Source organism: Cebus imitator, unplaced genomic scaffold, assembly GCF_001604975.1.
Source record: "Cebus imitator isolate Cc_AM_T3 unplaced genomic scaffold, Cebus_imitator-1.0 Scaffold403, whole genome shotgun sequence".
NCBI lineage: Eukaryota > Metazoa > Chordata > Mammalia > Primates > Cebidae > Cebus > Cebus imitator.
Window position 1 is genome coordinate 811,572 of NW_016107718.1, and position 14,813 is coordinate 826,384.

Genomic DNA, 14,813 nt, shown 5'->3' on the forward strand with positions numbered 1-14,813 from the left:
TTACGACTTATGAGAAATGAATGGATTCTGGGGAAAAACCAATCCCCAAGGGGAGAAAGGTCAGATTCTGAGATGGTGGGTAGAAATTCCAGGAATGGAAGTTTGAAGCAGGAGAGAGAAGTCAGCCTGAAGTCCAAATATCAAAGTTAGGACTTGGGGTCCGGCACAGTAGCTCATGCCTGTAATCCCAGCACTTTGGGAGGCAGAGGCAGGTGGATCACCCGAGCCCAAAAGTTTGAGACCAGACTGGGCAACATGGCAAAACCTGTCCCTACAAAAACACAAATATTAGCTAGGCATGGTGGTCCCAGCTACTCAGGAGGCTGAGGTGGGAGGATCCTTTGAGCCTGGAAGGTGGAGGCTGTAGTGAGCCATGATCACACCACTACACTCCAGCCTGGGCAAAAGAGTGAAACTCTGTAGCAAAAAAAAAAAGTTGGAACTTTAGTAGGAGTTCTAATGAGAGAACCTCTGGGGAGGATTTCATACTTAGCTGCTTTACTATGGCCTGTCAACTAAGTCCTATTTGGTGAACTGTTGGAAATCATTTATGTTACATGTAATAAGTCCTTTTAGTTTAGTTTAGATAGTTTGTTGGTTTTTCAACATATCAGTTGAGGCTCAGTCATACAACTTTGCATGTTGTCATGAAAGCGAAGGACTGGGCTAGAGAGGAAAATAAAACATACCTTATTCAGGTAGATTCTTAAATTAACTCCTAAAAAGCCCAATTTCCTAAAAAGGAATTAAATCCTTAATGTAAACTTTCAGCTTTTCTTTTGTACAGTTCATTTGAAAAACAATAAAAGAGGGAGATCTTGTTTTTGTTGGAAACATGAGCTTTTTTTCTTTTGACTTAGTGAGAAACAATTTATTTTTCTGATTGATAAGTATATTTTACATACTCTGGTCAATACATCAAATGTATAATGTGGAAGTTCCCTTAAGAATGCCAGGACTGCACATGTTAAAGTCAGCTACACATTGTATTAGGCTATTAGACAAATGTCACTTCTAGTATCACAATACATACATGTATTTTTTTTTCATTGACAGAGGAACATGCCTTTCAAAAAATATTTTATTGGATGAAACATTCTTATTTTCAGGAAAACTTTTGGTTCTTTAATATAATTTATTATGCTCTTTAAAAGTTTGTTTGATAAAAGCATTGGTACATTATAAATACCTGTAAAGAAAATATAGTTTAAAATTTCAAGGGAAATAGTATGTAAGTTTCCTCTTTTACATTTTCACAAAAATCCACACAGGCACTAAGAAAGACTGACAAAACTGCTTTATATCTGAATAATATATTCCAGGTTGGAAACATTTAATATGATTTTATTTAAATATTAAAGCTCTCAAGTGAACCTTTGGCTACAACCCAATGAGTTAGCTGGGGTTTTATCCCAGAAAATATTTTGTTAGGAAGAACCAAAAAGAAAGATTTGTACATCTAGCACTAGATCAGGAATAGAAAAGTGATGAGTTTTAATTCTAACTCTTTAATTTATTACCATTTACTGGCCACTCTGGGCTAATCTGAGAATTCTCTGGTCCTTTTTAGTTTTAATACTTTTTGATATGCTCCAATATTGGCAATTCTAACACTTTATGTCAAACAATATGTGAAACTTCCAAGGACAGAGTGATTCTGCAAGTCTTTTAGGAGAACATTCTCTAAGCATCACGGATATTGCTCTGGAAATATCCTCGTTCTATACAAATTCAAATGGTAGAAGAGTAGGTGAAAGTTTCTATTACCTGCCATACTTCAAGCCAAAGCAAGTGACAGACTCTAGTGTCCTTTTCATGTACTTTTGAGGTGATGAGTGGCCTTATGAAGTTCAAACTTCGTGGAAGAATTGCAAACAGCAAACTCAGTGGGAGAAAAACAGCATTGTAGGCGACTGGAGACTTTGTGAGCATATTGAGAGAGCATATTGAGAGAAGGAAGCTTGAAGGTTATTAATAAATGAATTAGTATTAGTGAGCATCCAGGTGAGGCGAGATTACAGAAGCAAATTGATAATTACTATTGTACAGATCCTGCCTAACAGAAGATGCCGTTTTGTTTTTTTTTTTTCCTAATGCATTTACACTTTGTACACATTCATTTAGTGTAGGAGTAGAAAAAATCAAATGCCTATTGGATACTGCCCAGCAAAGAATCAAGTGCCTGCTCTAGGTAGCATGGAGCAGGGCACCATGGGGACCCAGAGCTCATCTAATCAGGCAGCTCCTACTCAGCTCCAGCTAACTGTTGCCAGGGGCAAAGATGGGTCTGAGAATCAGGTTTTATGTGAAACACTGTATTTTCAATAACCACTCACATTTTTAAAACATTTTGCATGACAAACAAAATCTACCTGAGGGGCAGTTAAGGTCTATGGACTGCCAGTTTCTGTCTTCTGATTTGAAGTTTAGGAGCAATTTGGTGAGAATTTGGACATGATCAATTACAGGATTGGAGAAGATCCTTTCGTATCTAGGAATGAACATTCAGTTTCAAAGATCTAGGACACTCTGTTCTAATGAACACAGTTGGAAAAACAAAAACAAAAACAAAACTCATGGTTTCTCCCTATTATGAGTGTTTTTCTGTTATTTCATTAGGTCTCCATGTGATCAGTGGTTTCCTGTTATTGTAGAAAAAAATTGTGCCTGGGAATTTGCCAAGTCCCAAGTGAAAGCTTTTTTTTTCTGAGAAAGTGGTATAAGTCAGTTCTCCCAACATTCATTTTGTAGCGAGAAAGGAGACAGGTGTAGAAAACCTTCAGAAGAAGAGGAAATAGAGAAAAGACCAGGCACGCAGCACAATTCACAGCCGCCCCTGGATCCACGGATGCCTCTGGCACCACAGACATGGTGCACCAGGCAAAAAGGAATGTTCCAAAATTGCTCAAACCAGAGCATTCAGATGTCAAGGTCTGTTTCTAGATCAAATAATCCAGCTTTTGCCCAACATGACCAGATTTCGACTCCAGGAATGAGTGGCACTTTGGAATAGAAAGACTTGGGGAGTGAGTCTTATAGTGAACTCCTTCATTAGACTTTCTTGGCATCAAAATTTGAAGAACCACATGGCCAAGACAGGGAACAAGCTACAGGAACAGTTTCTGTCTCCTTCTCAGTATTTGCAGATTATGTTTTCAAATGAATTGGTATCTCAGATTTTACCTTTTCTTTTGAGATTTGAAATGGGCTCTTAACATAGTATTCTAATGTAGTGTAAGAGCTTTTTGTCACCAGTGACTCCAGAAAGAACAAAACACTTCATTTGTGTAGACAGGAAACGTGTTTTGAAATACCTATGATCAATTCTGGAAGTTGAACTTCCTGCTTGAGGTCATCCCCTTCACATATAAAGTTTAGGGAGAAAAAGAAAAGGTACCACAAAGGATATTATAAGCATAAGAATTCATAACAAAACAACCACTTCAGACACAGGCAAAATATCAGGGTAAAGAAGCAGTGTGAATATTTCCAACTTGAGACCACACACTTATTTTAATTTTCCTCATTCAGAATGTCCACCAGAGCTTGAAGCAGCCGGTCATCTCTGTGTTTATAAGGTTTAGTGTTATAAAAAACATCAACATAGTCATTATACAGACTGTCTTCAGAGTCTTTAAGCTGGGAAGGTTTGTTCAGCCTTTCCAGAGCTTCGTAGAAGTTTTCATAAGGGATGTTGGGCTTTGCACTTGGGGACTTCTTTGGTGATTGCTTTGGCGGCGAGTTTTTACTGAAAGCACTTTGTAGGAGTCTCAGCATAGCCTCGGAAGGGGCTCCTTCCTCCAGCTTATCCCTCTGGCCCCCCACGCTGCTGCTGCTGGGGCTTTTTGACACCACGGGGTTCTCCTTAGGGTTCTCTTGTGTGGGCTGTTCCTAAAACACAGAATGTCACCCACGAAGAGAAGAAGCTTCATTATTTATGGCCAGGCAAGCTGGGTGCAACCCTAGCACAGGCCCACTGCCTGCCCCTTGAGAGGCAATGAGGGGAGGGGAGAGAGTGTAAGACTGGGAGCCACATGGACTTGGGTTTCAATCCTCATTTGCCTCTGGGGTACCTTTGGCAACCATTTTAATCTTCCTCAACTTCACCTGTCAGGTGGAATAAGAGTACCTCCATTTGTGGTGGTTTTGAAAACTGGGTGAGACGGTATAGGTAAGTGGTCAGCGTATGCTGGTTTTCTTCACTTGTCAGCCTGCTGTCATGGAATCCATTTGGGGAAGCAGAGGATATCAAAATATCTAACAACTCATACATAAGGCGCCCACCGGTTGCGGGAGCATGGGAATACCTTCCTGGAGGAACTTGCTCTCAGAACTACCCTTTAGCCACTGAGTTTAAGAGTGGTCAGGGGAGAGACTGAGTTGCGTATCTAGGAATTTATGTTAGAATTATGTATTTGCAAAAATACATATTGTTAAGTGAAACAAATGAGTTTGTTTCCCGTGAGTATAAAAGGTATACGTGCATGTGTATACACATGCATACATTTAAATATAAATAAATGTAAGACAGACAAATTGAAGTAAAAAGGTTGGGGGGGTCCCTTTTTATTGCAGGCACTTTTCTTTTGAGAACTGGGGAGGCTGGGGAGGAGGAAGCTGGAGAGCTCAGAGAAGCCTCTCTTAGTCAACTGCTGTGGAAATGTTTCAATATTCTAACAACAGAAGGGTCCTGTTAATGCTCCTTAAGGAATCTCAGAGGGAGAAACACTCCCAAGGTTAACCTGCTTCCCAGACTGTGAAAGAAAGTATCTGAGACTTGGGTCCTGAAAGGAAGCTGCTTTGAAGAATATAAAGGGAGCTAGAACTGAAGCTGAGGCCTTCACAGTTCGTGTATAAGTTTCTTGAATATGTACTGTGCCTCTGTATCTTCCAAAACACCCAGCACAGAGCTTGACCTATTTAGAGCAGGGCATTCTGAAAATTCTGAAAACCTACCTATCACACCTGAGGCACTGTGCTAGCTGCTGGGATACAGAGATAAAGAAAATGTGGGCTTTTCCCCCCATCTGACAGTAGGAAGCCAGGACCACAGTAAGCTGAGACCAGGAATGTGAACGATTTACTTTAGCTATCCTCTGATTTTTTTTTTCTTTTTTTTTTTTTTTTTTTGAGAAAAAGTGTGATCTATCCCTCTCCTTAGTGTTGCCAAGCAGTGTCAGTTAATGAATTAATAAAAAGAAGCCTAAGTGATTTGGTCATTTGAGCCTTGTTTTCCTTTCTGCAAAATGGATACATGAATGTCTCTCCTTCCTAGGTTATGGGGATTACAGGTTAATGAGACAATGTGGAAAATGCTTAAAAACAAAGTGCATCCCTGTAATCCCAGCAGTTTGGTAGGCCAAGGTGGGAGGATCACAAGGTCAGGAGTTCGAGATCAGCCTGGCCAATAAGGTGAAACCTCGTTTCTACTAAAAATACAAAAATTACCCAGACATGGTGGTGGGCACCTGTAGTCCCAGCTACTCGGGAGGCTGGGGCAGGAAAATCGCTTGAACTCTGGAGGCAGAGGTTGCAGTGAGCCAAGATCACGCAACTGCACTCCAGCCTGGGCAACAGAGTGAGACTCTGTCTCAAATAAACAACAAAAAAAAGACAACTTTTTTTTCCCATTTGATATCTGTCATAAATTGAGAAAATTCATGTTAGGAAATTTAATAATTTTGAATTCATTAATTGTGATTTCTAATTTCTGGATAAAATATCAAATGAAAATCAAGTTTTATCCTATGGAAAGTAAATAGTTACCACTATCACTTCTTTTCCTCCCCATCGTGTTTGACTTATTTCCTGCTTGGAAGTTGGGTGCAGCTTCACTGACTACATTGTCTACAGTGTTCAAAGGAGAGCATGGCAAGAACAGAACCACACAGACCTCCTCCAGATCCACCATCTTCTCCACCCCTCTTCTGTCATTCTGAACGGTGTTGTAGGACGTGTACACACGAGGCTGCTTCATATGCTCTGGCTGAGAAGAGGTCCCATGCAAAATCAGCTTCCAGTTCACAATTCTTCCTTCATTTTGAATTCTTCCAGACTAACAAATAAGCATACCTATATTTAGTATGTGTTTTGAATCGTATGAAACAAACTCATTCAAAATATCTAAAAAGGATTTAATCATTAAAATCTAAATTTTAAGATTCTGTGCATTTCATGTGAAAGAAATAATTGGATTCACTCTTGCTATAAAAATTGACAGTTTGTAGGTTCCACAATTGAAAAACCTGTTGCTTCATAATCAGGCATTTAATTTAAAAATCAGAACTCTCTATGCAAATCTTCTTTTCTGTATTGGATGTATTCTTGAAAAGCTGANCTTCTATAAATATAATTATATTTCCCAATTATCAACTCATAGAAACATTCCACTGGGGAAAAAGTCAGCCTCGATACAGTATTACAAACAGCCTCTAGCATTAATAAGCCCTTAAAAATTGTGTCACACATATACACCATGGAATACTATGCAGCCATAAAAAATGAGTTCATGTTCTTTGTAGGGACATGGATGAAGCTAGAAACCATCATTGTCAGCAAACTAACACGGGAGCAGAAAACCAAACACCGCATGTATTTACTCATAGGCAGGAGTTGAACAATGAGAACACATGGACACAGGGAGGGAACATCATACACCGGGGCCTGTTGGAGAGTGGGGGCTAATGGGAGGGATAGCATTAGGAGAAATATCTAATGTAGATGAGGGTTGATGGGTGCAGCAAACCACCATGGCACATGTATACCTATGTAACAAACCTGCACGTTCTGCACATGTATCCCAGAACTTAAAGTATAATAAAAAATAAATAGGTCTACAAAGTTCAATTATAATAAATAAATAAATAAGGTCTATAAAGTTCAGTTACAAAAACATTGTATATTTATGGGAATTGTGATAATTTTCAGAGGTTCAACAATTATAAATATGTTAAAATCTAAAATATCTTTAAAAATCTAGAAGTGTAAGATCAGATTTTCCAGACTAAAAATCTAGAGGTGTAAGATCAGATTTTCCAGACTTGACATGAAATTATCCCATCTTGGTATATAGATTTTCTTAGTTTTCTGATGGTGAAATTGAGTTAGAGAATGGAGGCCAAGTTCAAGAACAGGCCCATTTATCAAGAAAATTTTTTTCCTCTATGAGAGCAGGACATTTTACAACTTCCATTTCTAAATCACGATTTTAGCAGTCTTTAGGAGAAAGCTATCCTCCAAGAAGAAAACATGACAAATGACTATAAAATTTGGATTAATTTAATTTACATTCCAGGAACTTTAAATAATTTATTTTCAAAAAGTTATCTAGGCCAGATGGGGTGGCTCACACCTGTAATCCCAGCACTTTGGGAGGTGGAGGCAGGCAGATCACCTGAGGTCAGGAGCTCGAGACCAGACTGGCCAACATGGTGAAAACCCGTCTCTACTAAAAATACAAAAATTATCTGGGCATGGTGGTGGGTGCCTGTAATCCCAGCTACTCAGGAGGCTGAGGCAGGAGAATCGCTTGAACCCAGGAGGCAGAGGTTAGAGTAAGCTGAGATTGTGCCACTGCACTCCAGCCTTGGTAACAAGAGCAAAACTTCGTCTAAAAAAAAAAAAAGTTATCTAAGCATGTAATAGGCATGTAATTCTACACTGCTTATATTTGTTACACTTGTATCTCAGAAGGACACAGAACCAGAACATCATTCATTTATATTCTCACCTACAGAGAATGTTGGAGAAATGATGCAAAAATAAATAATTCAGCTATATTTGGCTTTTCTCTAACTTTTACTCTGTCCTTTCAATTTTGTGACTCTGTGTTAAAATTACAGAAAGATGTCAGAGAATGTTAGTCAATAGAATGAAAAAGAAATGAGAAATGCTTTTTGGTTTGTTTCATTTCTAAAATTGTTTTAAAAAGTCATATTAAATAAGATATATTGCCAAACATTAAGCCACTTCTAAATAGCCACTGCAAAATAATTGTAAGCATGCCTTTAAGATGTGACTGTGGCAGAATGTCATACCCAAGCTGGTCTGAGCATTTAAGTATCTTTGTGAATACGGTTGATTTTGGTGGCTAAATAGGTCAGACGGCTGGCTGCATGCAGACATGGGAACACCTGACTTTGTCCCACAGTCTGTCACATTGTTTATACAAGTACTTTTTTCCCTCTTATAGTATGGCTGGTGCCTAGTCTTCCTTTTTGAATATGATCTACATAACCAAGCAGTCGGGGCTTGAAACACTAGACTTTTCACTTACGTCTACTAAGAAGTGGTACAAGTCTTTAGGGCCCTAATTAATGAAGAAATCAACTTAAAAGTGCTTCAAAGTGTTTAAAAGTAAGTTTCTGTTCTTTCATCCTTTCATTCATACTTACCATGTCTGTAATTTGCAAAGTCCAAGTACCTATAGGGTTCTCTCCCCATGTGTGAACAGACATGAAGTCCCAGTTCTTAAAGCCATTAGGAGATGTATCCCGTTCTCTTTCAGCCAACAGCACAGTGCTAGTTCCTATGCAACAAATACAAGTTAATGAATGTCCTAATAGCCCTGACACGAGGATATACTCTAGCATCTGATAACTGAAAATAAAAGCTGAAAAAGATGAGATCTCCTAATTCTCTTTCAGTATAAGGATAGAGACATTCACAAGGAAACTATGATCTATAGTACTTAGTTTTTAGTTTTATCTATAGTACTTAGCGCATTGCCTGGCATAGCAATGAATATTATTTGCCTCAGTAAATATTATGGAAAAAATAATGAATGAATGAATATGTTGACTAAGGTTTATTCAAATAAGGAGAACTCAGAGAACTACATTTACAAATTGAATTAAAGAAGAGAGTCAAAAATCTAAAATACATTTTAATGAAACTATCATTTCTGAAGTGTAAGAGGAAATCTTAAAAATTTAGTAGGTGCCTGACTCCATAATGATTTAGACTATATAATAAACTAATTAAATTATCATTTAATTAGTTTATTATATAGTCATTAATAATCATAATTATTTAATGTATTAATTTCTTAAAGATTTTAACAATCTCTTATATTAAAAGACAAGACAAGATTACCACTAAATTTTCAACTCCAAGCCCTCTCTAGATGAATGAATAATAGTTCTATGTGGAAGCGTTAAATAATTGTAGGTCTATCAATTAAGAAAGCATTCTACCAATATTTCAGGTTAATTCTAATACATCTAGAAAGCATAACTTCAAAATTAACAGAGCCTATTCCAAACCTCTAGGAGTTAATATTCAGGAGGAAGATCATAGAGATAGCTTATCTTCCGCACGTTATCACCCACAGAAACCAAATTTAGTCAGTTGAGTCCTACTAAGATATAAAGGAGTATTGGGACTGCTCCTCCTGGTTAGATTATGGCTTCTGGTTCACAAGCCCATTCCCATCCACTATCTTATCTGAATTAGCACCTTTCAGGAAAAGGCATGTTTATATATCATATAAAATGGCCTTATTCATGTTACGGTAAATTTGTTAATCTCAATCTTCTCTAATGGATCTGAATTCCCAGTTTTCAGTGCACTCCTTGTATGTTTCAGCTATATCTGTGAGTTTGGTTATCAGGGTAACTATCACTAATTTGTTATCTAAGAGAAAAGTGATAGATCAGTAAACTGGAAAAGTAAACACAGTATGAAAATGCATGACTTCAGAAAAGTGTATTAATTGGCATTATTTCAATGGGCCTCATTCTCTGCTTATCAAAGGATCAGTGGGAATGGGCAGGGCAGAGGGAGCTCTGACTTCAAGAAAAAGGAAAAATAAACATGTTTTTTAAAGGCATAAAAATATCTATTAGGAGACTTTGTTCTATGAATAAACAAAAGCAATCAGTTATTTGTCATTCAACTTACACTTAAAAATTTAAATGGTTTGGAAGATTTTGTTTTTAATTTACCAGCAGCAGAAGTAAGTGTGACATGAAGGTCTCCTCTTCGGGAGTATTCAATTGTTGCTTCAAATTGCACATGCTCCAGGGAATTGATAGCATTTTCTTGTCCTTCACAAGCTCTTGTTGGAATTTCAATGATAACTTCTCCATTAGCTTTCAGAGCTCTAAATACATTAAAGAATCAGCATTGAATAAAGTATATCCCAGCTTCCTTGCATTTTATGCGTATCTGCACACATCAGTCTTGACTAGATACTCAACTAAGCTTTTTGTCTCTCCTTGCGATGTGTAGATTTCAGGATTAGGTACACATAAATTTTAATGCATAAGAAAATGGTAAGGGGCACTAATACTTAAATACAATGCTATTTGCTGTGGAGTCAAATTCAGGTAGATTTATTGTGGACCCATCAAAAAGATCCCCTTAAGAAAAAAATGATTTTATCTAGAAGGCGTTCTGAAGGCATGCCCCAAGCTTCTCTTCCTGGGATATTTTGGGTGAGGTGGGTCTTCAGTATTATTTTGGTTGCCTTGATAGAAATGAGAAAACTCTCATGGCAGAAATTGCTTCTGTGGCAAGAAGTGATTTGCCAGAGAGAGTCTGTGTAAAAGTGTATGATAAGGAATCCTTCATGGAAGAAAAGCCATGAATCACACAGCACTGTGGCATGAAGCAAGGCTATTTTGGAAGTAGATTTTGAGTAAAAGTGGTTGGCAAGTACTACATTTCATCAACCCTAAGATGCATTTTATAAAATAGTTAAACACTGGATTTGGAATGAATCTTAAAACTGATGATTGGTTGATCACAGTTTAATTGACAGTAAAACAATGGTGCACCTTGGACTGGGTGCTATGTGGTAGGTGGACTACAAGAGGAACATGCAAATGTGTTAACATGATTTCTAGAACTCTAATCTCTCAGTGAATCCCCATGGAGACCCACAGAGAACACTGGAAAACTCCAACTCCATCTACTTCAGAAGGGTAGGTGCAAAAAAAATCAGGCAGAGTGGCAAACACAGTAATGAAATTGTGTCATGGGCACATATGTGTTTAAAATTCCAGGAGATACTTACCTGGGCTGAAAGTCATTGTCCTTTACAACACACTCTTTCTTCTCAGGCACACTCCTCCAGGTCCTGGGATCAGCTAAATCCACCAGAGCCTTGGCATTTAGCAAGCCAAATCCAAATCGACTATTCACCATCAAGCCTGCTCCATTCTTTTTCCATCCAGGGTTATTGGCCAGTGGGTCATACTCAGAGGTCCAGACAACCAGGTGCTGCATATCTCGCCAGGTGAGATTTGGGCTGGAGGGGAAGTGACCCAAAGTGTCTTTCAGAGAAAAAAATGAAGTCTCCTTGCAAAAGTGAGTGCTAACAATAAGCATCTCCATTCAGGGATTATGAAGTACCTTTTGCTATTCTACTTATATTATTCTAGTGTCTATTACTGTTCATATATCCTTCATTTGGAATTCAGAACACAGTGCTGAAAACTTCTCCCTGTAGCATGTAAGTTATGACTTCTCCCCATGGCAAATAAGCTTTTACTATGAGTAAAATTCAATCCTCAGCATTATAGAAGTATAATACTTTGTCCTTAATTTCTAATTACTTACATTTAACTGAGCAAACATTTTAAATGGTAACACTTTCTTTATGTCCTCTAGTCTCATGGTATCCATCAAAAGCCTCAGCACTTTCAGCATTATGAACCCACAGATGAAGCCCTGAATTCCTTCTTAGGAAGAGTGAGATGTTAAAGACACAGACTGGTTACCTACTGGAAACATGTATTGCCTTTTTATTTATCTATCAGAAGGGTCAAGAAACTCTTAGCTATTTGAGCTCACCCTTGCAAGGCACTATACTAATACTGTAAGGATATTCAAGGATGTGGTTCTTGTCTTCAAGAAGTTTCCAATCCAGTACAAAGAATTAAGGCTTTTCATAATTTTATCTGCTGAATGCTATATTCATAGCTTAATGCATTGTGAAGTTTAGAGGAAAAAGAATTTCCATGGAACAGAAATATCTAGGAAAGCTTTGTGGGGGAGAAATATTGAAGCTGGACTTTGACAGGGGGTAGAATATTAAGAAGTGGAGATAGAGAAGGCATGAGGCCACTGGAGCAAAAGCACCAAGGTGGGACAGTGCAGATGTGGCCAGATGGCAGCCTGGTTTGCTGGCGCAGGGGTGAGGCAGTGAGGAACACTGAGCCAGAGCGAAGTGCCAGAAAGGGAGCTTATACATTATTCTTTAGGCAGTGGGAATCAGTGAGGATTTTTGAGCAAGGAAATAGTAAAATCATAAGTCTCAGTAAGATTAATTTAGCAACACTATAAAGACAAATCAGAGATACAAGGGATTGTTGGTTCTATTATAATATGATGAGGCCTTCCTTGATCAACCTATTTAAAATTTCCACTCTCCCACATCATCCCGAGCTCTCTCATTCTGCTATATGTGCATGTTCTCCTTCCATAACACGTACAGGCTTCTAACATGCTGGGACACTTATTTGCATTGTGTATTATTAATGTCTGTCTCTTTGGTTCGAATTTAACTGTGAGAGGTGGTGACATCTTTATCTAACTTGTTCTCTGATGTGTAGCACCCAGAAGAATGCTGAGCACAGGGTATGAGATCAGCGGATATGGTTGGTTCAGAGACTAAACATGCCTAAGTGGTAACTAGCCCCAAATAGAACTTTAAAACGTATCGCTCCTAGTCATCAGTCAGATTCTCAAACTTCTCCTTGACTTTGAGACCTGTTTTGTTCTCTGAAGCCAATCAAGCATTATGTAATAAGTAGATGCCCCAGTTTTTACTCTTCAAAGTTCCCGTCTCAGCACTCGGTTGGAGAACAATCATCAGACAAGTCTGGCTCACTTTGCTGCCTTCTCCCCAGAGCTGGTTCAGTAATCCCCTGGTGACAAGAAAGGCAGTGGACACTCCTAAACATTGAAGAGTTCGGCTCCCGGTTAAAAAATGGTGTGTGATTTTTCGGGCCTGACCATAGGCTACTTGGAAGGTTTTACCCGGCGCACCACACGGGGAAGCTGCCTTCCCACGCAGAGTGCACACCTGGTGCCTCGCAGCCTCTGAGAGAAGTTCCCATGAAAGCCGCAGGCCCCGGCCCCCTCATGTTCGATCCATATTGACATTCCTCGCTGGTGAGAGCTTTCCTCTCTAGGTCCCTCGGCCAGGCGCCTCTGCCTAGGCCTCCTGGTGGAGAGGAGGGGAAACATCCAGGCACTTTCTTCATTCCATCTCTGCCTGGTGCCTCTCCACTCCTGCGCTGTCTTGGTTCCTCTCCGCCTCACACCCGAGAGTCCATAAAATTGGCAAAGCCTTTTGTTCAGGTCTCCCTCAACAGTGCGATGACCCTCATGTCTGTGCTGAGCCACTCAACCAGTGTGCCAAGCCACGGGGAAAAGGAGCAGGGCGAGTCAGTGTTTTCTCCCGTTCAGACTCTTGCTTATATCATAGCAGTGATTAAAGGTTCAGTGCTTTCATTTTTGGCTTGTTGCATTAATGGGTTACTCCACACCTGACAGCTCAGCTCGCCTGAGCGGAGCTCCTGACAAACATACCACTTCACCCTGGAGAGGGATTGACAGAGGCCTTGGAAGGACACCGGTTTAGGGATCCTCAGTGAGTCCCAGAATGCTTGCCTCATAATCACCTGGTACACGTGTAAATAGAAAAGAGCATTTTATTGAAGTGCTTGCTTCCTTCCAGTCTTTTCAAAGGAGTATTAAGTAAAAGCCTCGTATCAAGGCAGTCAATGGGCAACACATCAGTTTTCCATTTGGATCATCAGTGTGCAGGTGCATGTATGGAGGCAGGAAGGAGGAAGCGTACTGAGGAGGCTTAAGGCAAGATGCTGATAATCATGATTTTCACATATAGCACACGTGTCCTATATTTCTGTAGTAGAGCAGTTATTTTATATGTTTGCAGGTTTTATTGTTTTAAAAGTTTCCTTTATCTAGTCTTTGCAAAATATTCAAGGAGATTCATTGTCATGCAATTAGAAAAGCCTATTTTTCTAAGAGTTATTCTTCATTTGTGTGCTTGTGTTTTATAAATAAAAAGGAGCTGCTGACAACAGTGCAACTCATTCCTGACAGCCTTCCTTTGTTAATTTGCGCTCAACAACATCCACAGTAATTAAATTTTTAAAAACTGCATTGAGTTGCTAATCAAAGATATGTTTACAGAAAATAAGGGTATGCAATTAAACACTGAATTAAGCACTGCTTCTAATTAGAAGAGATGTAGGTAATGTAATTTGGAGACAAATTCTAGCATCAGAAGTCTTCAGAACTATCTGGTTCAGCCTCTAATCATACCTAAATTAGCCCAGATCTGAAAGATTTTCTAACTTGGACTTTCTAACATTTCACAACCCACGAAGTCAAGAATTTTTTTGTTGTGATTTTTTCCAAAGGTTTCATGCAGCCCTGAAAGTCCATTTCTCTTTCTCCAGGCTTTAGCAAAACCAGAAGTTTGGCTCATCTGTTCGTTTAACATTTCTGGTGTAAAAGGATTCAATGGTTCACTTCAGTATTTTCCTCACCTATTAAAAAGCATTCTGATTCTTTTGATCTCTCCTCAGAAGGCTGAGACTATTTTCTACCAGATTTCTCAGGTATATTCAGTATATAATAATAATAATAGTGCCACAGACATTTATGCAAGGAATTCCTTTCTCTCTTATATTTATTTCCAAGATGTACCTACTAACTGTTCTAGTGGGTTTCTACACAAACACAGCCGATGAGGTTGTAGGAAAACACAGTGGTAAAAGTAACTCTCCATAGCATTTGCTTCTCAAAACTTGGTTAAGGTAGTACTAGCATTA

At 38.9% G+C, this 14,813-nt stretch overlaps 1 protein-coding gene across 3 annotated transcripts in view; it reads right to left on the reverse strand.

Annotated features, from left to right (window-relative positions):
* Window positions 1-856: 856 nt before the first annotated feature.
* PCSK1 (proprotein convertase subtilisin/kexin type 1) overlaps window positions 857-14,813 on the reverse strand; it is a 43,622-nt gene continuing 29,665 nt past the window's right edge. For all 3 annotated transcript variants that reach the window (XM_017508863.2, XM_017508864.2, XM_017508866.2), the window contains exons 10-14: window positions 11,018-11,251; window positions 9,945-10,102; window positions 8,394-8,527; window positions 5,894-6,055; window positions 857-3,891 (exon numbers count right to left, since the gene is read on the reverse strand). In XM_017508863.2, the coding sequence (XP_017364352.1) occupies window positions 3,514-3,891; window positions 5,894-6,055; window positions 8,394-8,527; window positions 9,945-10,102; window positions 11,018-11,251 (1,066 nt within the window). In that variant the 3' untranslated portion in view covers window positions 857-3,513. The remainder of the gene's footprint in view (window positions 3,892-5,893; window positions 6,056-8,393; window positions 8,528-9,944; window positions 10,103-11,017; window positions 11,252-14,813) is intronic.